Source organism: Rhinatrema bivittatum, chromosome 4, assembly GCF_901001135.1.
Source record: "Rhinatrema bivittatum chromosome 4, aRhiBiv1.1, whole genome shotgun sequence".
Lineage (NCBI taxonomy): Eukaryota > Metazoa > Chordata > Amphibia > Gymnophiona > Rhinatrematidae > Rhinatrema > Rhinatrema bivittatum.
Genome location: NC_042618.1, coordinates 293,391,280 through 293,414,437, shown reverse-complemented (window position 1 = coordinate 293,414,437; position 23,158 = coordinate 293,391,280). Strand labels below are relative to the sequence as shown.

Below are 23,158 nucleotides of genomic sequence, written 5' to 3'. Positions count from 1 at the left end.
CTGCCTTTCACCCTCAAGGCAATGGCCAAGTGGAACACACAAACCGCACCTTGAAGACCTTCCTCCGAGTCTTCATGGGAGACCTACAGAATGATTGGGAGGCTTTACTTCCATGGGCGGAATTCTCCTATTACCACCATATACATTCCGCCACCGGCAGGTCCACCTTCCATATTGTATATGGGAAGCATCTTCGACCCCCTCTACCTTTGCCGTTGACGGTACCATTTCCAGCTATACAACTCACCGCCCAACAGCTACGCCATCTCTGGGGCTCTACTCGGGAGAAACTTCAACACACAGCCGTCATGGCGAAGAAGTATGCTGACCGCCTAAGACGTCCAGCTCCGTCATTTCTCCCGGGGGATAAGATATGGCTGAGCACGAAACATCTTCGCCTACGGCTTCCTTCCATGCGGCTGGCTCCACGCTACATCGGACCATTCGCAATCTTGGACCGGGTGGGCGCCGTCACCTACCGCCTCAGCCTTCCACTGACACTTAGGATACATAACGTGTTCCACATGTCTTTGCTCAAGCCACTGGTCCTGTCTATCTTCTATAACAAAGTCCCTGAACCAACCACACCTCAGGCTCAGGAGGATACCATCTACCAAGTGAAAGAGGTACTAGATGTGCGATTCCACCTCAGACGATGGGAGTACCTCCCCTCCTGGGAAGGTTATGGCCCTGAGGAAAATTCCTGGGAACCTGCCTCCAACATCCTGGACAAGAACCTCCTTCACCAGTTTCATGAGGATCATCCTGCAAAATCCAGACCCCCGGGAAGGGGGCATAGGAGGGGGGGTACTGTTAGGGTCCCGAGCCGAGCCCGGGTCCTCCCACTCACCTCAAGGCCGGCCCGGGGCGCTGAGCCTCCTCCTCGGTCGGCAAGGCCCAATCCTGGCCCTGCAGTGGCGCTCCCTCCTCAAGGGAGATGCCACTGGCCCAACGCATCTGGCCCCGCCCCCAAGGCGTGCACGCGCAGGGGCTCCAGATTTAAAGGGGCCAGTGCGGGAGAAATCAGGACAGCCCTCCAATGACGTCAGACACCGCAGGGGTATTTAAACCCTGTAGCTAGGCCTGTCCAATGCCTTGCAACAAGGTTCACTCTCCTTGAGAGCTTCTAGTTGCTGTCTTCGTCTTCTGGTTTTTGACCCCGGCTTCTAACTACTGGCTTCGGACCTCGGCTTTGACTACTGGCTTCTGATTCTGGCTTCCGACTTCTGGCTCCTGTCTTCGGCTTCTGACCACTGGTTTCTGACCTCTGCTCGTCCACGGCTTCTGATTCTGGCTTCCGACTTCTGGCTTCGGTCTTCGGCTTCTGACCACTGGCTTCTGACCTTGGCTCATCCACGGCTTCTGATTCCGGCTTTGTTCCACTGGTTCCTGACTCTGGCTTTCGCCCAGGAGGCCCCTCCTAAGTCCAAGCGGCTCGGATCCTCACGAGCTCCTCTCGGGGGGACCGTGGGCTTCCAGTGGTGAAGTTCCAGCTGGCCTTCTGGCTTTAGCCCTTCTTTTCTCAACCTTCAGGAACTCCTCTTCTGACCCCGGCCTTCAGGAGACCGCATGTAAGCCCAAGTGGCTCGGGTCCTCATGGGCTCCTCCTGAGGGGATCTCGGGCTTCCAGTGATGAAGATCCCTCCGGTCTCCTGCTCTGTGCTGCCTCCCGGCTTTGACATCCACAGTAAGTCTCCCCACAGTGAGTCTTCATCTGTCTCAGCCGGCTCAAGGGTCCACAAATCTAACAGTGGAAGCACTAGGCAAAGTAGGCAGGGCCTTGGGCGCCAGGGTCCTAGAGGCAGCAGCCGTGGCAGCAAGAGAGAAGAGACAGCCGCTGTCATGGTGGCAGTAGTGGCAGCTCAGCAGCTGCTGGCAGGATAGTTCACCGATGAGCAACCTGTCTGTCGCACAACCTCCTACTGGATCAAAACAAAGTAGTTTGACTTGAGCCGGTAGTCGGGTTCGGTGAGGACAGATGAGTCAGATGAAGGTTGTCGGTGAAATATCCTGCCGGCAGTTGCTGAGCTACCACTACTGCCGCCATGTCAACGACTGTCTCTTCTCTCTTGCTGCTGATCGACAAGTGACCCGTCCTTCCTCAATTGACCTGACTCGAGCTGGTAGGAGGCAGCATGATGGGGGGGGGGGGGAGGGGCGGGTTCAAGGCAGAATGTTTGCCTAGGGCACCTAATACCCTTGCACTGGCCCTGGGAACCACATGTGCCCATCTCCAGTCCTCTGGAACTATTCCCAACTCTAAAGAGGCATTGAAAAGATCAGCCAGCCAAGCTGCCAGAATTTTCTAAGTTCCCTTAGTAGCCTTGGATGTATTGCATCTGGCCACATCACTTTATCTACTGTAGTTCAGTTATCTCCTCATGAGCAAACTTTTCTAAAAAAATTGATTGAGGTTTATTTCACTTCCATTCTTATTTGTGTTTTATGTGGTCTGTTCCTGACCCTTCCACAGTGAACACTGAACAGAAATATTTGTTAAACAATTACGCTTTTTCCTTGTCAGCTTCTAAATAGTTAGAGGCTGACAATGAAAAAGTGCCATTTTTGCACTTTCTCCTATCACTAACATATCTGAAAAAAAAAGTCTTGTACCCCATTTTACCATGTTTTCTATTTTTTCTTCTATTTGAATTTTTGCATTCTTGACTACTTTCCAGCTTCTCTTAACTTTAGCAGATATTGTCACCTGCCTTCCATTTTGTGTGATCTCTTGGAGTTTAGGAACACAAACTTTTTTCCCCTACCTTTTCAGCTACATCTTTAGAAAACTATAGTGGCCTCTTTTGACTCTTTCCTTTATTTACTTTCCTAATAAAAAGGTTAGTTGCCCTTATAACACCTCCTTTCAGTTTTGTCCACTGCTCTTCTGCTTCCCCTTGATTTTCCCATCCAGCTAACAAGTCCTTGAGGTACTCTTTCATTTTTACAAAGTTAGTTTTCCTGAAGTCTAGGATCCTCACTGTTGAATGAACCTTCATGTCCTGCACTCAAATACTGAATCACACCCTCTGGTGTTTCCTGGATCCCAGATGATTGTGGACTACAACATATGAAACACTGTCTCTGTTGGTAAACACCAGGTCAAGTATCGCCCCTCCCATGTAGGCTGATGGAATAGTTCATCCTGCATGGAATCCATACTTCTAGAAGACTCCACAGTTGGGATGTCCTAATCAACATCCATCATTTTGAAATCACCCAACAAGTTTATGAATATCCTCCATTAAATATCTATCCATTGCTTCTGTCCATGATGGAGGTCTGTATATTACACCCATATAAGGAGATGCTCCATTCTCTCTCTCCAGATTAACCCGCAATCCCTCCTTCCTTGATTCATATGCCCTACAATTCTGTTGCTTTAATATTACTTTTTATATTTAGTGCCTTCCTTTCTATCTGGTTCTTTCTGAATAGATTGCAGCCCAGTATAACTAGATCCCAGTCATGGTTTTCTGTGTACCACATTTCCGTGACAGCCACTACATCCAAGTCAGCTTCTTCCATGACTGCCTCTTGATCTGAGACTTGATTTCCCATACTATGAGCATCAGGGTTCTTAGCTTTCCAAATGTTGCCCTTTTTTCCCATTTCTATATGATATTCAAGGTGGGGTTACACCACAGATTTATACAGAATCACTATGATATTTCTCAGTTTTGCTCCTCATTCCCTTCCAAATAATTTCTAACATTATATTTGTTTAACCACCACCAGACACTGTTTCAACACATTGTCTAAAATGATGCTAAGATCCTTTTTCTGGGTAGTGACTCCCAATGTGGAACTCAGCATTGTGTATCTGTAGTTCAGATTAGGTTTCCCCTATGTTTATTATTTTACACATTAAATTTCATCTGCCATTTAGATACCCAATTTCCTAGCCTAGCAAGGTCCTTCTGCATTTTCTCAATCTGCTTATACTTTAACTACTTTGAATATTTTTATGTCTTTTGCAAATTTGATCAGCTTACTCATTCCTTATTTTAGATCATTAATGAATAAGTTAACCAGCACCAGTCCCAGTATAGATCTCTAAGGCACTCCACTACTTACCTCTTGTAACTGAGGAAAATGACCATTTAATCCTACCCAGTTTCCTTTTTTTTTTTTAATGTGAAACTGTTTACTGACAGTAAAAAAAAACAGCACAAACATTTGACATACATGATGACTCTGAAGCATACCATGCACTAATGTAGCACTTGGCATCCTTATTTGCAAAGATTATCCCCTAGGGCTAGAAAAGAGCTATTCAATTACCCCAATTTCCTATTTTTTTAAGCAGTTACCTATCTAGAGTAAGACATTGCCTCTTAGCTCATGGTTTATTTGTTTCATGAGGAGTCTCTTATAAGGGACTTTATCAAATGCCTTCTGAATATCTAAATACACTATGTTGACTGGTTTACCTGTGTTCCCCTGCTTGTTCACACCTTCAAAGAATTCTGATTAGTAAAGAACAACTTTCCTTTGCTAAATCAATGCTGGTTTTTCCCATTAAACCATATTTATCCATATTTAGTAATTTTGGTCTTAACAATAGCTTCCACCAGCACTGATTAGGTTTTTTTTAGAAATAGGGGATAAAGAGGGCAATTTTGAAAAGCCTGCCTAATTGCAAGGTATGTATACATCTTGCATCGCATTTTCAAAAGGGAGGTACCCAAGCAGTTTGCTTTGCAAAGCATACATGTACAAAGGACACATATACTTGCAACTCCTATTTATGTGGATAGCCAACTGGGCGTAAGGCAGCATGTTTACATTTGAAAATCAAATGTAAACATACTGTTTTTTCCCTCAACTCAACCTTCCTCTTCCTCTCCCTCTAACGCCTCTTTTCACAGAGGCTAAAAGTACACATGCTGTTCCAGCAGATGTTTTCAATTGCTGTGAGAATAATTTTCAGCTAGGGCAATCCCCCCCCCCCCCCAGGAAATATCTATTTATCTCTGTAAATGCCTCTTAGAATTGTCCTTAAAGGGGACAATTTTCAAGCTGCCTGCATTGCTGCAATTTCCATGGCTACGTTTTACACAGTCCCAACCCTTTCTAGCTATAAGATGCTTTACTGTGTATCATAGATTTTCCCTTCCCTCTAATTCTGCTTTGCAGAGGTTCAAGGTTAAGGCCAACATGCCATTACAGTATCAGGCCTCGTACACTGCTACCCTAGCAGGTCACATTAGAGTGTAAGAAAGCTCCACAGCAGCAATAGGTGTCAGAATATCAGCATCTCCAGAAACAAATTTTCTAGGACTAATCTGCTGTTACCTGCAGGACTGCATTAGGCCTGATAAACTCTGGAAGAATCCAGCATCTCTCTTCTCCTTCAGGTAGTCCAGCATTTTCTAAAAAAAAAAACAAAAAACAATCCTCCAGTAATGCTGATAGAATAAGCCAGGAAGTAACATGGTATATCATAGCAGATGATGTCAAATAAAGAGCAGTTGCCCATTTGTTAACAATATATCCCAGATGCTTGATGACCACTTGTAGGATATTGCTCCTCCTTACTGAAGTTAGATCTCTTCCTCTTTTGTGTGTATTATCCAGGGTAGATGAGCATATAAATCTCCAAACTTAATCTAACACCCAGCATCTCTCTCTCTCTTTCCACCTCCTGCCCTATCATGTCTTACCACTAAGTTTTGTAACAATGTAAACAACTATCAAAACTAGTGACGCTGTCGGCTGAAAACAAGTGAGGCTTTTTTTTTTTTAGTTTTTGGATCATCCTGTATCAGTGGAATTGGGGGCAATACATAAAGAAGCTGCAGATTCCATGGAATTGAGAAGCATCCATTGCCATTCTGAGAAGAAAAAAAAGGAACTACATCTACATGCGAAAATGTTTTGATGAACAGCTTTAGAGACAGCAAAACATGTTTATTTACACAAGTGGATGACAAAGACTGAGAAAACTTGCACAGTAGATGGCTATGCAGGAAGGCTCACACCTGCTCAGATATAAAGAGAAGATTTATCTGAGCTCTTAAAAAGCTCTTCTGTTTTGACACTTACTTGTGTAGCAGACATTATCTTGCTTGTGTAGCATCCTCCTTTATATTTATAAACTGTATCTTAAGTAACTCCTCTAGCCCCAACAAGGCCCTTGTTTCACCCGCTGGACACGGGCTTCTTCAGGGTGTTATGGCCGTTGGCTGCGGCTTCCTATGACCAGCGCCTGCCACTCACCGTCGCGAGGCCGCTTCCCCGGGCTCAGGCATGCTAGCTAGGGGTGTGCATTCGGTCCCTACATATTGGCAATCCGCAATGGATGTGGCCATATTCGTTGTATTCGTGGGGAAGCGAAACGTATCACGATTCCCCACGAATACACGAATCTTTGCCGAATTATTCGGCAGCCTAAAGAAGCCAATTTAAACAACCCCCCACCATCCTGACCCCCCCAAGACTTACCAAAACTCCCTGGTGGTCCAGTAGGGGGTCCGGGAGCCATCTCCTGCACTCACACCCTGGGCTGCCAGTTTCAAAATGGCGCTGATAGCCTTTGACCTACCTTGTCACAGGGGCTACTGGTGCCATTGGTCAGATCCTGTCACATGGATGGCCGGCGCCATCTTGTGCTCCTACCATGTGACGGGGCTAACCAATGGCACCAGTAGCCCCTGTGACATAGTAAGGGCAAAGGCTATCGGCGCCATTTTGAATACTGGCAGGCGACGGCCCGAGTGCAGGAGGTCACTCCCGGATCCCCGCTGGACCACCAGGGACTTTTGGCAAGTCTTGGGGGACCCTGCTGACCCCCACAAGACTTGCCAAATGTCCAGCAGGGGTCTGGGAGCGACCTCCTGCACTCGGGCCGTTGCCTGCTATTATTCAAAATAACGCTGATAGCCTTTGCCTACACTATGTCACAGGGCCGACCGATCGCTATGCCGGCGACCCCTGCCAGTGTTGGGGGGTTCCTTAACCAGTACAGCATGCACTTCTGCCTTCAGTCCTTACTATTCCCGGACAGTGCAACCAAGACCACGTATATCTTATCTCTGCTGGAGGGCAAAGCCCTGGCCTGGACGATCTGGTACAAGACCTTCCTCGCTTTTTGGAGCTGTTCTGAACGATGTTTGAGGACCCAGGATGACAGGTGGCCGCCTGCACTGAACTCCTGCAGATCCACTAAGGGGTCATGCTCTTTCTGATTACATGATTGAATTCAGGACCCTAGCCTCTGAACTCCACTGGGAGGAGAACTGTCTCCAGTCTATATTCCTAGATGGGCTGTCTGAAAAGATCAAGGACGACCTGGCGGCTTGGGAACTTCCCCTCTTGCTAGATTCTCTCCCAATTCTCTACCAATGGCACCGGTAGCCCCTGTCACATGGTAGGGGCTGAAGGCCACCGGTGCCATTTTAGTTACTGGCAGCCGATGGCCCAGGAGTGGCAGATCGCTCCCGGGCCCCCTGCTGGACCACCAGGTGATTTTATGAGTTTTGCAGGGGTTTGGGAAGGTGGAGGAGTGAGGGAGTGGCAGCATGTGGTCCTCGCCCCTTAGAGTTGGGGCTGCGACCGGGGGTGGGGCGCAAGGCTGAAGGTGCCTAGGGCGCCCAATCCCCTTGCACCGGCCCTGGGTGCACTATAAGCTATATGCAGATGATATCCAGTATTTTTCCCTCTTAAAGAATCATGGATTCTCTCCTGTACACAGCATGTCAGTGAGGCTTTCTTGCACTTCTGAACAGAGATTCAAGGCTCGCAGCCAGCTGAGTCTGCATGCCCACATCCCTGCAGCAGATGCTCTCTATGTTGTTTAAAAACAGTCAAGGTCAAATGGGCCACATGTTTTATGCATTCCAACCCTTTGTCCACCAGTGACTGGAGGGTATCTTGCTGCTTTTGAGAAAGCTGCTTAGTCGCCTCCTGCACCTGCTTTAGAATTTCCCACATGCACTGGCCCATAAAGACATGGTAGGATGCTATGCATAGAATCTTGAAAAAAACCTGTCTCCCAATAGCATCCATGTCTCTAGGATCCCTCCCCAGAGTCACCGAGTAGTGGGTCCTAGTTTGCTTGGCCTTTTTGAGAGTGAATTTGATTTTAGGACAGTTTTGCAAGCCCTGTTGTTTTCAAAATTAGATTATTGTAATGCCCTATTGCTGGGCCTTCCTGTTTCTACAATTCGTCCGCTGCAGCTCTTGCAGAATGCCACCGCTCGGCTTTTAACTGGAAGTAAGAAGCAGGACCATATTACACCCATTTTAAAAGAGCTTCATTGGCTCCCAATCTTCTATAGGATCCAGTTTAAATGTTTATATTTAATCCATAAATCACTGTACGGAGAAAAAATAGAATGGTTAAACTTGGTTTTGCACATCCACACACCCCAAAGCAATTTACGGTCGGCAGGTAAAGCTTTATTATCTATACCATCCCCTAAAATGGCACGCTTAAATCCAGTCCGTGACTGAGCATTGTCATTGGCAGGTCCAAAAATTTGGAATGTTTACCAACAGATTTAAGACTAGAATCTCAACCTAATACATTTAAGAAAAAACTGAAGACTTGGCTCTTTGAGCAGGCCTTTGCAAGCTGAAGTCAAACCCTCCTCCCTCCCCATTCTTTCCTGTAAAGTTTTAGATGTGTTTAATTAAATTTTATTGTAGTGACATATAGTTAATTTTATAGTTTTTAGTGATTATATATTATTTGCTATTGTTTTAGGATTTTAGATATGTTGTATTTATATTATTTTATGCTGTTTATGTTTATTATATAATGTAAACCTGAATACTGGTATAAAAAAGTAAATAAATAAGTAACTAAATAAATACCGCAGAATGGTGTGACAACTGCTGCTTGTTGAATCTGGGAGCCTTCTAAACAAAATAAATCACATCCATCTTACTATTGATGGGAGCTACAGAGAGGGGGTTCTCCCTCATCCTCATCTACACCTCCTGAAGGATCTCATGAACTCAGACTGGAGCAATCTTCTTAGGAAGATCCTTAGGAGCATCTTAAATTGGGATAACTCCATTTGTAAATAAATGGAATGGTTTCTGACATTTTCCTCAGAAAACCTGTGAAGGAGAAGTCCCTTTGGTGGAGACTTCCTTCTATTTGGTGGAGGAAAGGGGTCAGAAGGAAGACCCATAGACACCTCCTCATCAGAGGCAACTTCAGAGTCATAGTCATACCCTCACAAATACTAAGAGTCTGACTCACTCTGGTCTGCCAGTGAGTGCTCTCTTGGTGCTCTAACCTCATTCAACAGGTCTTGGGCTGGTACTGTTGGCTATTTGGGCCTGGATCCCAAGGAACGTCAACATTTTGGGAAAGTTTCCTTTCCCAAAGAGCTAAAGATCAACAGTAGGCTGACAGCCATTGACCTCGATGCCCCTCTGTGCATCAGTGACAGAACATGCACCAGTATCAACAGCAGAGCTGATGCATCACCCACGAGCATCTGGAGGAAACTGAGCAGCAGATTAAGAATTATCAGTGCCTGCCTCAGTGCCCTTGAGGCTCTGGTACTAAGGCTCTGCAATGCCTTCTCCAAGGCTTGCTGGATCTTTTTATCCAATTCCTCCTGAAAAATTGCTGATGCTAACACTGACTAGGAAGCAGGAGGAGTGACCACATCCTTTTCGGAAATGAGAGGTGGATCAGTGGTGAACAACAAGACTGGTGGAGACTATTGCAAGTCCCTGGCATGCTAGAGGATGAACGTTCCTTGCCATGGAATTGCTTAGGATGGTTCTCGGCATGAGCCGGATCAACCCCTATTTTTGGCATCATGCATCAATAGAGACCAATGCCGATGCTTCGATGCTTGACATGAGATCTCCTCAATGCTGAATGAAAGAGGCAGAACCCGATGTCTTCTTCAAATGGGAAGAGTCACACAATGGTTAGGTTCCCTATTAGCTGATGGCAATGAGGGAATCAACAATCCCCCCAATGCCAATGATGCTCTTTCCATCACTGCAGTTCCAAGGTCCTTCATTGTGGATGCCTCCAATGCTGGTGAATCGGCCTTCCAGTGCCTGAAGAGCCATTTTATTCTTTTGGGATCATGGACACAAACTTGTGGTACCCATATATATCATATAATGTTCCCAAGCAATTGACACATCTATCAGGGAGGTCCACAGTAGACATGGTCCTTTTGCTTAGGGAGCATCACTGGAACCTTCTAGACATGCTGAACCAAAATAAAAAGGATGTAAAATAAAACTTGATAATGATAACAGATTGATGCCCAACAGGCACCGAAGGACTGCACCATCACTCAGAGAACAACTGCACAAGAAAACTTAGAAAACTGTTGAAAAACTTTACCTAGGGGAAACTACGAGAAACAAGATCGCTGGACCCTGTGATGAATGATCCTTTTGCTGGGCAGAGGAAAAAGCTCCCAAAACAATGAGAACAGGAAAATGAAGCAACATACTACAACAAAGGGCTCCATGGAAATAGAGAGACTGAAGGGACCCCATGTAGATGTATAATGGTATGCACAATCAAAGTTCTAGGAATTTTGATATCATTTTTCTGTGCCAAGCTCCATCGGATGATGCTATCCTGCTTGTGCATGTAAATGGCTGTTCTAAAATTGATCTGGGCTCAGTGTGCTTAAATGTATGCACTTAACCTAGTTTCATGCATATTTTTATATGCACTAAGGAGAGGCATTTCAGGGGGCATAGTTGGCACTTATGCACATAGGTTTTGATTTAGGAAAGTAAGCATGAAAGTGTACTTGTCTAAGTTATGTCCTCTGAAAAAGAGGCTATGTAAATGAATGTGTGTATGTATTCGGCCAATTATCCAGGTATTTTAAAAGCAATCTTATGTGCATAAAGTAGCTTTAAGAATACACACATTGTTCCACAACACACATGTTTTTGCCTGTATGGAGGGGAGGTGTTCCCAGGGGCAAGGACAGGTCAGTGAAGGGAATGCAACATCACACATAATTTTGAATTATGAATTTTCAAAATTACGTGCATTGTTTTAAAGGGAAGAAGGTGACCACAGAAAAAAGAGGTGCAAATCTCTGTTGGCATTTTTCCCCTAGGCAATTTTCAAAGGGAAACAAACTGGTGGGAAATCCACAGAATGCTGATTATTCCAAAATCCTTGTGGACGTTGGAATTATTAGCATGCGATTGAAAATTGTCCCCTATTCAGACTTCAGAGCTGTTGTCATACAGCACACCTTAAGGTGTGAAGATTATAGGGAAGGTAATTTTCAGCAGCCCATGTATAGCTAAAGTCTGCTGGTACAAATCTGCTTTGAAAAGTCTGCGGGCATAAACCTGCTTTGAAAATTCACAGCTATCAGTAGTATCTGTGTACACATACATACGGGAAGATGTAACTTTCTGCATGTATTATATGTGTTCATGCATACTTTCAAATACCTAAAGTATGTATTCAAATGTTTTTCATGCCCCCAACTTTACCCTTTGGAACACCTACAACGAGTGCAGGGAAAGCAGACATGTAAGCGAGTTCTCTCTTGGATAATTTTCAAAAGCAGATTGTGTGTGTAAATCCTTTTGAAAATTACCCTCCCAAATCATCTAGCTGTATAGAGCACAGTAACCACCGAAGGTAACAATGATACTGGTCATGTTTTCCTGCAAAAAGATATCTCCAGGAATATCATGGAGGCCAGTTTTCAGCCAACTTTGAGCATTCTATCTAGGTGACCAAAATGTGGGCAACTACAATTAGGATACGTATCATTGACTGAAAATGGGCATCTTACCCTTTCCCGCAGCCCTAGTAATTAAAATGCAGCCCCTGCCTTTCTCAAGTTGTGGTTTCCCCTCTCTGATCCACAATTCCCTCCACTGAGCCACCCAATTTATTTTAGATGGTCGGGTGGCCATTTGCACCCTCCTCATCCACTGGGACCATGAACATCCTGAGCCTCCCACCCCTGCCATCCCTCCACTTATGATTTCAGATGGTCTTATTTCTTTGGTGGCAAGAGGGACACGATCTCCCTCTGGGTGCTACTGCTGACACTGCTAGCAACAGGTGGTGTCATTCAGCAGTGTCAGCAGTAGCATCCAGAGGGAGATCGTGTCCCTCTTGCCACCAAAGAAATTGCATCCCTCCATCCCTCCTACCACTGAAAATATAAGACCCAGGATGCTATAAAGTATATTGAACAGCTCAGGGGAGGGCATCATGGCTCAGGGGTTGGGAGTATTCCAGTTATGGGGTAGATTGCAACTGGAAGAGGGGGTGGATTTTAGATATGTTGGTCGGTCAGGAGGACACTACAGTTTAAGGAGGAGGGATTAATTATTGAACACAGGGATAGTGCCTAGATTTAGTGCAGCTATCACAGCATCTAGGTTTAGGTATTTGAATTAGGCACCTAGCACTGAAAATCAGCACTAAGCATTTAATGTCTGTCCTCTGATCTAACTCTGTCTACCTGTCTACTCATTTTTAGGCATTCTACTCTAAAGTTACAAATTAATAAAGTAAAAAGAACACCTTATGGGAAGGTCATGTCCATCTGTCTGTCTGTGAATCCTGTATCAGTGACTAAACAAGCAAAAGTAGTGTCTGAAGTGCTATATGGGCTATTTCCTGTTCAGTAGCAATTTACTATGTTTGGAGGTTGATGGGAATCTCCATTGGTTATGAGCTGATCTGGAGAGAAAGCAGCTGGCAGCCAGAGGAGGAAGCAGACGTGTGGAGAGAGAAATCAGATGCTTCACAAGAGAAGCAATAGCAGCAGAAGAGAGACTTGCTGTTGGATGGAGAAAAGGTTAGCTCCATAGTCTGCAAATTAGTGTGAAATGATATGTGTATTAGAATGTTTTGGCACTTAAATTTATGTGCCTTTTGAATTTAAGTGCCTAAATTTAAGAGCTGAACAGAGGGTATTTTCACTTTGGCAGAGCTAAGCACATAACTTCTAATTGAATAAGAAGTTTAGGATAGTTACCTGCTGTACCACAGTGTTTCCACCATTAAGGATAGCAATACCAAGCTTCAACGTTTCCACCACCATGGAGCTCATGTCACCTGTCATAGAAATGCAGAGATATATAGATAACATAGATAAATAATCTTCTGTCTCCCTATATCTACTACTTTTATTCACTTTAATCATTTTCCTCCTGATATTACCTACATTTGATCACATTAATCACCTTTTTTGACATTGCCTATTTTTGCTCTCATTATATTCTTGGCTTTCCATATTATATAGCTTTAAATGTACTAGTAAAGTCTCCCATCATCTCTTATTTTTACTTGCACACGTCTCTCAGTATCTCCAACCTTCACAAACATTATTCTTCTGTCTCCAAATATTTCCTATCATTGAACATGTGACTTGGACTGGCCACTGTTGGAAACAAGATGCTGGGCTTGATGGACCCTTGGTCTGACCCAGTATGGCATTTCTTATGTTCTTATGTTCTTATTATTCACTTGTCTCTCATGTACTTCCTTTGCTTACTTACCCATCTCCTTTCTGTACTCACATTCACTGGCATTGCTATTAGGGGGAAGAGCCCCCCCAAAAAAAATATTTGTTGCCCGCACTTTGCCACCCCACTCTGGCCAGAAAGTACTTCATTCCACTTTACTGTGATACTTACTTTATTGCCTCTGCCTCTTCTTCCTCCATGATAAAAAAAATTGAACCCTGCCCCACACTCAATTGACACCATACCCATAATGGAATTAAAAAAACTAGCCAACACAGTAGCCCCAACATTATCTAAGATCATCAACCTTTCCCTAGATGAAGGATCAATGCCAGATATCCTGAAAGGAGCCATAATCAAACCAATCATTAAGAAAAAGAACCTTGACCCCCTAAATTTGAGCAACTATAGACCAGTCTCCAACTTACCCCTAATAGCCAAACTAATTGAAAAAAAAACCAGTTCAAAAACAACTATTAAACCACTTAGAAAGTATTAACATATTATATCCTGCACAACATGGTTTCCGCAAACACTACAGTACTGAGACATTATTACTAGCTCTATCAGACAATATCTTAAGAGGCTTTGCTATAGGAACACATTACATTCTGATTCTATTGGATCTCTCTGCAGCATTTGACACTGTAAATCACAAAATACTAATCAATAGACTAAAAGAAATAGGACTCAATAACATAACAATAAACTGGTTTGAGTCATACTTAAACAATAGATTTTTCCAAGTACAAATCAAAAACACACTATCAGACAAAGTTAAACTACAAACAGGAGTCCCAGAGGCATCAGCCCTGTCTGCAACACTCTTTTAACATTTACCTCCTCCCAGTATGTCACCTACTCGCAGGACTTGGAATAATACACTACATATACGCAGATGACATACAACTACTGTTACCCATCGTAAACACGATTGAAGAAACAATGAAACTGGCCAATATGTATCTTGAAATAATCAAACAACTCCTAAACCAAATGGAACTGGTAATAAACATTGATAAAACTGAATTCCTACACCTAGAATGAAAAAATATACACCCTACACAAACTACAATCGCAATCAAAAATAATCAAACTGTAGAGTTAGCAATAAAAGTATGGAATCTAAGGGTAATAATTGACCCTGGGCTTAACATGAAACAACACATTTCACAGAAATTAAAAGAAGGTTACGCCAAACTAATGATCCTTAGAAGACTGAAACCCCTGCTAATGCTGAATAATTTTCGCACAGTCTTACAGGCAATGATATTCGCGAGCACAGACTACTGTAACTCTCTGCTATTAGGGCTACCTCAAGTTACCATTAGACCACTCCAAATATTGCAAAATTCCACTGCTAGAATTTTGACAGGCAAAAAGAAAAGAGAACACATCACAGGTACACTTGCTGAGCTACACTGGCTTCCAATTGAACAAAGAATACAATAGAAAGCATTGTGTATAATTCATAAACTAATCCATGATGAAAAGGCCGACTGGCTTAATACAGCACTGCGCGTACATGTACCACACAGAAACCTGAGATCTGCTAATAAAGCTCTACTAAATATTCCTTCTGTTAAATCAGCACGCCTCACTCAGGTAAGGGAGAGAGCACTGTTGCTGGGTGGACCTGTTCTATGGAACTCCATGCCACTCGAAATAAGGCTGCAGAGAAATTTGAAACTATTTAAAACTAGTCTGAAAACCTGGCTTTTTAAAAAAGCTTTTTATAAAGACAAAGAGAAGGAGGAAAACAGTTTTTTTTTCCTTTAATATCTCCAGTTGCATATTAACGCTAGAGTGACAGTTTCTCAACCGGCATATAAGCCTTAATTAAACACATAGTTTCTCTTATTAAAATATGTTACGTACTATGTTGGCACATGAATAATTTGCAATCTATACCAATTACAGTTTGTCCTTATCGTGCCTTTCTGTAAACCGTTATGATGGTGAATTAACTTAACGATGGTATAGAAGAGTATTTAAATAAATAAAATAAATGTTAGCTGCTACTGCTTTGGCATGGGGCAGGCAACAGGCCAGTGACAACAGCTATGGTAATGGCTCTGCCATTGCTCCATGATGCTGTGATGGTGCCAGGTAAACTCAAATTGGAACACCAACAAGCAGCTAGCATGTAGATTAATGCACACTGAGGTCACACAACACTGCTTACATCTTCCGTCTAGAGCAGTGATGCACCATAGTAGGGCCACCCACCATCCATTATAGCCCTTGCTCCACACTCTGGTCAGTTTCAGGGGCATATCTGGGAGGTAAGAGGCCAACAAACATCCCATGGGGCTCCCAGGTATTTTTCAATGAATGGGAGGTAGGGCATGGAAAGACAAGCTCCCAAGCCCCTCAGATTGTAATTCTCTTTGATATCTTGGTCCACAAATCAAATCGCCACACAGGTTTTGGTAGTTCCAGAAGTAAAGTTCACTGAAGCAGTTGTGAAGTGTAAAAGTTGAATATAAATAACTAGACATGAATACATGAAATGATTTGACAATGTGTGCATTTCCTTTCAATGACATCTATACAGAAAAACAAAATCCAAGACACAGTCTATATTGCACAATGACTGAATCTGCAACAGTAGGGGGCTTTTCCTTTTCCCACATGGGAGTGATATCAGGGTAGGGTTGCTGAATCCCTCTTCCAAGCAAAAATTCCATCTCATGGTTTAAAGTGAAATCTCCCCTCTGTCTCTGGTGGTTCCTCAATCTGAGAATCCTCCTGAACAATCACAGATGAGCTCCTTATGATTCCTGTTGCAGGTACACATGCCTAGCAGCTGCCTTCAGCCCCAGACTGCAAATTCACCTTTTTAACACAGAGAAGGTAATCTCTACTGGAAACAAGGAGTCGAGGATATACTTCTTTTCACTAAGGATCATCTCTTGATTCTTTCATTTCAGAATCCTCCTAGACTCCCATATCTACTCCCTTTCCTTAAAGCCCTGGGGAATTCACCCTTGAACCCCAGCCACATTCCCTGGAAAAGACCTAGAAGAGAAAGAACAGGAAATCTTCTAAGCTTCTTGGACATATTGAAAGTACTCTCCATCCAAGATACCTCCCAAAAGGAAGCATCTGAAAAACCACTACAATTGCTTCATTATATCATTTGTAAGTGTCAGTAAAGATACTTCAGGTCAAATTTCAAAGGGTTTAGGTCCTTACTTTGAGAGTTAGTCTCTTAAATTGTCTCTTTTGAAAATATGTGATGGCTGAGTCCCTAAATTTAGTAGCCTCACTAAAAGGTGAGTGGCCAGGAGAGTGGAGTTAGGCTGGGGGGGGGGGGGGCGGAATTTAGGTGCTGATTTTCAGCACTAGGCACTTAAGACTGGATTTTAAAAGGGCCACGCGTGCAAATACTGGCAGTTACGCACATGGCCGGGCTCTGCGCGAGGTACGCGCATTTTCAAAAGGGCCCGGCCACTTGTGTAACTGCCAATACGCTCATAAACACTGGGCCCTGAAAAAGGGGTGGGGAAAGGGTGTGGTCTGGGCGGGAAGGGGTGGGGCGGGACAGAGGCCAGGTGGGACACAGGTCAGCCAGGATAGCAGCTATTAGCAACTGACCCGGAGAAGCGCTCACCGGCAGCTGGCCGGCGCTCGCAGATTGTTTTTGCTTGGGAGGAGCGGTAAGTAACAAAACAAAAAGAAATTGGTAGATAGGAAGGGTTTAGGGGGTGAGGAGGAGAGGGGAAAAGGGAGGAAGTTTAGGTAAGGGGGTAGGGAAGTTTCCTCCCAGTTCGCACCTTAATTGGAGCGGACTGGGAGGGAACTGGGGGAGCTCCAGTTGCATCGCCACGCGTAATTTACTAAAATTCAGCCCCCCCTGATTGTACCACCCGCATACGCGGGCGCAGCCAATGGATTTTATAACATGCACATACTGGCGCGCGCATGTTATAAAAGTGGCTCGTCCATGTGCGCGCGCCGGGAACTGAGCGCTCCTTTTAAAGTCTACCCCTTAGTTTAAGAGTCTAAATCTTGGCAAATGACTGGAGACAGGCAGATCTTCTTCTTCTTCCTAAAAGAGGAATCTGAGCACTACAGGTTAGTTAATCTGACCTCAGTGGTCAGTAAATTAATGGAATCACTGCTAAAATAGAGGAAGTGCAGTATCAGTAAACCAGTAGATTATAAAATCCAAGGCAACGTGGTTTTATCAAAGGAAGGGCTTCTTAGATGAATCTAATCAAATTCTTTGAGTGGGTGACCAGAATTTTAGATCAGGGGAGATCACTTGATATAGTGTACTTAAAGTTCAGCAAGGCCTTTGACATAATTCCACATAGGTGATTTATAAACAAACTGAGTACCCTAGGTGTGGGCCCTGGGTTAGAAACTAGTTCAGAGGGAGGTGATTGTAGGGTCTAGCCAGGTCACTCTGAAAGGAGCTATGTGCAACTTGATCCAAATAAAATGGACTCCAAGCAACATAAGAGGGATGCCACAAAACTCTGCTGTTGCTGAATGAACTGGAGATTCTTCTTCACAGCTAATTAGCTGATGCAGCCAGGTGCAGGTCTGCAAAGTTTTTGTGGCCTTGACAAACTTTGAATTTAATAAGACACATTTTGATTAACCAGGTGTCTTCCAGAACATGTTATCACCACATGAAGCCTGTGTAAATAAGCCCACTAAGAAGAAGTAACTTCTAAACACACCCATCCTCTACCAGTGGATTAAGGTATAGCCAATCAGTGTCTATGTTTGGAACCTATACATTTGCAGAAAGAACCTAAGGCCCAGAAAAGTCTTAAAAAAAAAGGATTGGAGTTCCTGCCTGCAAGTTACTGGGCCCATCCTTCCACATCTCCTTGAGCCCCTACATGCCAAGCTCCTGTTCATTCTTCCCTCCCTGCCTATCTTAAACTTGCTGAGAGACAATCTATAATCTGTCATTTCTGGACAACGTGGATATCTTTAATCTGTTTCCTGCCTAAACCATGGGTGTGGCTGGACCCCCTATGCATTAATAGCCCTGAGAGGAGACTTGGCCCAGACAGTCAGGATCACTTTAAAGAGACTGCTCAGACACTTGTACACTCATGCAAAACATAAATAAGACTGAGCTAGTACCTCTCTTATACTGGGTATTACAATATATCTATACCATGCAAGCTGAGATTAAGTTGGCACAGGGTATTTTAATAGATTTAAGCCAAACATAATTTTTCTGTTCTAAACAATAAACTAAAAAAATGTCTAATTTAACTGGAACTATTGTGAGCTTTACCAGCCACAATAATATATATAAAATATGTGAAGTAATCTTATCTCAGGTTATTTTTTTTTTTATGCGATGTAAGCAGTTTTGGATAACTGTAAGTTTATCTTCTTTACTTGACAAAGGGTGAAAAAAATGGAGTTCACATAAAAAGAAAAAAAAAAGTGGGGGGGTTACCAGTAGTATGCAACAGGGATTGAGCCTCAGCCCAATTTTGTTCAACATTGTCGTTACAGATATTGCAGAAAAGCTATTAGGAAAGATTTGCCTTTTTTGCAGCTGATTCCAAAATCTGAAACAGGGTAGATTCCCTGAAAGGTATAGAAAACATCAGGGGGGGGATCTAGTGAAGCTCGAAGGATGTTCTAGAATCTGGCAGCTAAGATTTAATGCTAAAAATGCAGGATCATGCATTTGGGTTGCAAAATCCCATGAGAGCAGCACAGTATAGGGGGTGCTGATCATATCCAATGATCTTAAGATGGTCAAACATGTAGACAAAGTGACAGCAAAACACAAAGGGATACTTGAATGCACAGGAGCGGAATAGCTAGTATAAAAAAGGAGGAGATATCATATCTGTATAAGTCTCATGAGAAATCTCATTTGGAATACTGTATAGAAAAGGAGGGAAAGGGAGATATGATGTTAGCCCCGTCATGGAATGCCCCTGGCCGGCACCTTTTATATCAGCAGATTTGTATACTTGCATGTGTATGTTTGAAGTTCATAGAATGGCAGTTGCGCAAATCTGCACTGTATGTGCTAATTTTATGTATGCAACTCTTTTCATAAGAACATAAGAACATAAGAAAATGCCATACTGGGTCAGACCAAGGGTCCATCAAGCCCAGCATCCTGTTTCCAACAGTGGCCAATCCAGGCCATAAGAACCTGGCAAGTACCCAAAAACTAAGTCCATTCCATGTAACCATTGCTAATGGCAGTGGCTATTCTCTAAGTGAACTTAATAGCAGGTAATGGACTTCTCCTCCAAGAACTTATCCAATCCTTTTTTAAACACAGCTATACTAACTGCACTAACCACATTCGCTGGCAACAAATTCCAGAGTTTAATTGTGCGTTGAGTAAAAAAGAACTTTCTCCGATTAGTTTTAAATGTGCCCCATGCTAACTTCATGGAGTGCCCCCTAGTCTTTCTACTATCCGAAAGAGTAAATAACCGATTCACATCTACCCCCGTTCTAGACCTCTCATGATTTTAAACACCTCTATCATATCCCCCCTCAGTCGTCTCTTCTCCAAGCTGAAAAGTCCTAACCTTTTTAGTCTTTCTTCATAGGGGAGTTGTTCCATTCCCCTTATCATTTTGGTAGCCCTTCTCTGTACCTTCTCCATCGCAATTATATCTTTTTTGAGATGCGGCGACCAGAATTGTACACAGTATTCAAGGTGCGGTCTCACCATGGAGCGATAAAGAGGCATTATGACATTTTCCGTTTTATTCACCATTCCTTTTCTAATAATTCCCAACATTCTGTTTGCTTTTTTGACTGCCGCAGCACACTGCACCGACGATTTCAGTGTGTTATCCACTATGACACCTAGATCTCTTTCTTGGGTTGTAGCACCTAATATGGAACCCAACATTGTGTAATTATAGCACGGATTATTTTTCCCTATATGCATCACCTTGCACTTATCCACATTAAATTTCATCTGCCATTTGGATGCCCAATTTTCCAGTCTCACAAGGTCTTCTTGCAATTTATCACAATCTGCTTGTGATTTAACTACTCTGAACAATTTTGTGTCATCTGCAAATTTGATTATCTCACTCGTCGTATTTCTTTCCAAATCATTTATAAATATATTGAACAGTAAGGGTCCCAATACAGATCCCTGAGGCACTCCACTGTCCACTCCCTTCCACTGAGAAAATTGCCCATTTAATCCTACTCTCTGTTTCCTGTCTTTTAGCCAGTTTGCAATCCACGAAAGGACATCGCCACCTATCCCATGACTTTTTACTTTTCCTAGAAGCCTCTCATGAGGAACTTTGTCAAACGCCTTCTGAAAATCCAAGTATACTATATCTACCGGTTCACCCTTATCCACATGTTTATTAACTCCTTCAAAAAAGTGAAGCAGATTTGTGAGGCAAGACTTGCCCTGGGTAAAGCCATGCTGACTTTGTTCCATTAAACCATGTCTTTCTATATGTTCTGTGATTTTGATGTTTAGAACACTTTCCATTATTTTTCCTGGCACTGAAGTCAGGCTAACCGGTCTGTAGTTTCCCGGATCGCCCCTTGAGCCCTTTTTAAATATGTTCATGTTCACCTTTTATTGTTTTATAGAGGTTAATTTTTGTATTAATGATAATATTATGTTATATGATATTTAATGTTGGTGCTTTTCATTATGTATATGACTTTAGTACCCCATCCTGAAATTTGGAGGGTGTAGGAAATAAATACTTTTAGATAAATAAATATGACAGAAACTTTTAAATATCTCCAAAGAATAAATATAGGGGAGGTGGGCCTCTTTCAATGGAAAGGAGGCTCTGGAATGAGGGGAGTCTTTGGATAAGGATGAAAGGGCATAGATTCAGGATTAATCTAAGGAAATATTTCTTCATAGAAAGGATGGTGGATGGATACATGAAACAGCCTCCCTGTGCAGGTGGTACAGACAAGGACAGTATTAGAGATGTGCATTTGTTTGACATGAGTAGATATAATGCAACAAACAAGTCCATTTTCATTTCATTTGTCGACCCTGGAAATGAATGGAGAGTGCCCACGAAAGGAACAAAAAGTTTCATTTCATTTATTTTTTTCCCATTCAAGTTTTTAGCTCATTCAGGTCAATGCTATGCTGAGCAAACAACAGGTGCAGGCACAGTCTAAGTGGTAACTATAACTGCCACTCTGCCTAGCTGTACCACTTTGGAGGTCTTGCTGCCAGTCTGCCTACCTGCCATGCCCCTGATATACTATCATGGGGGTTTTGCTGACACTCTGCCTAGCTACCATGACTCTGATATATCACCTTGGGGGTCTTTCTGACAATGCCTACCTCCCATGCTCCAGATGTACCACTTTGGGAGTCTTGTTCCACCCTGCTGCCTTTCCCAGCAACCCCTTTTAAGATTTCAGAGGACCAGTCCTTATTCTTGGAGACATAGCTGGGTTCCATGCTAAAAACTGGTCTGAGTCATTCTATGGCCTCATCAGCAGAGTACCAATCTTTAAGAGATCTGATACTGAAGACAGTCAATATACATGTACAGACTATAGCAAAACCCTCCGTCAGATGAAAGAAATTCAGGCACACCAGAAAACATGCACAAGAAAGACATTTGGCATGCTCTGAATGTGGGAAAGTTTTCAGTAAAAAGAGAGAACTAACGCAACACCAGAAACTCAACAAAGGGAAGAAACTGATTTAAACTACAGAATATGGGAACATTTTTTCTTAATAAAGTAAACCTCACAAATTACCAGGAAAGTCACACTGATGAGATACTAGTGTCATGTTCTGATTGTGACAAACGTTTCAATAAGAAAGCAAATTTCACAAGCAAATTCCACCCTACAGCATGATCAGTTTCAAGCAGGGTATATAACAAAAGCTTATTGTCATAGTCAGGCAGGCTGGAATCTGGGATCAAATCCTGGCAGAAGCGACACAGAACTACAAGGCGGAACTAGAGATGGCCTTCTGCCTATAACCAGCTCTCTCCCCTGCAGGTTGAGCCCTTGCTTTCTGTGGGCTGGTAGGACTTTCCTTATGAAGAACATCATGGTCATACAGGCACTGGCAGGATACTGAGACAGGCAAAGGCTGAGGGCTGGATATAGGTACAGGCTGTAAACTTGATGCAGGAACAGGCTGGGTGCACTGGCTAGAGACAGGGGCCAGGCTAGGGCTAGAGATGCACAGGAACTGGATTTGTCTGGAAGCAGAGGCAAGGCAGACTGGCCTGGACTAGATGGGACAAGGACTAGACAAGGTAAGGAATGGATTAGACAGGACAAACAATGACTAGACAAGGATAGGACAGAACAAGACAAGAACTGGACTAGACAAGGACAGGACAGAACAAGCACATTAAACAAGGAAGCTCAAACAGAGCACAAGGTTATCTAGATGTATCTAGAAGGCCTGAAAGGCAGGACAGGGAGGCCCAGGAAGCCATGAAGCAGAAAAACAAGGCAAAGCTGCATTGATGGCCAAGTCAAGGAGCCAAGGTGTCTTGATGAAAAGGCACCAAGGGAATGGATAGGCTGGATTAAGTAAGGTTTGAACTGCCACATCATGTGATCAGTAAAGAGGTAGATAGAGCAGCTGTGAGTGAGGCTCACTGATAACCTTTGCTGGCGGGAAAGCTGCGTAGCAGGCGGAAACGTGACTATTATGTCACAAAATATAATACTGATGACAGATCATTATATGTAGTAAATTTGATAAGTGGCA

The 23,158-nt window shown here is 43.4% G+C and overlaps 1 protein-coding gene across 1 annotated transcript in view; it reads right to left on the bottom strand.

Moving 5' to 3' along the window:
• RYR3 (ryanodine receptor 3) overlaps positions 1-23,158 on the bottom strand; it is a 1,291,138-nt gene that overhangs the window by 279,546 nt on the left and 988,434 nt on the right. The window contains 2 exon segments of the mRNA XM_029600192.1: positions 5,299-5,375; positions 12,966-13,045. Coding sequence (XP_029456052.1) covers positions 5,299-5,375; positions 12,966-13,045 — 157 coding nt within the window.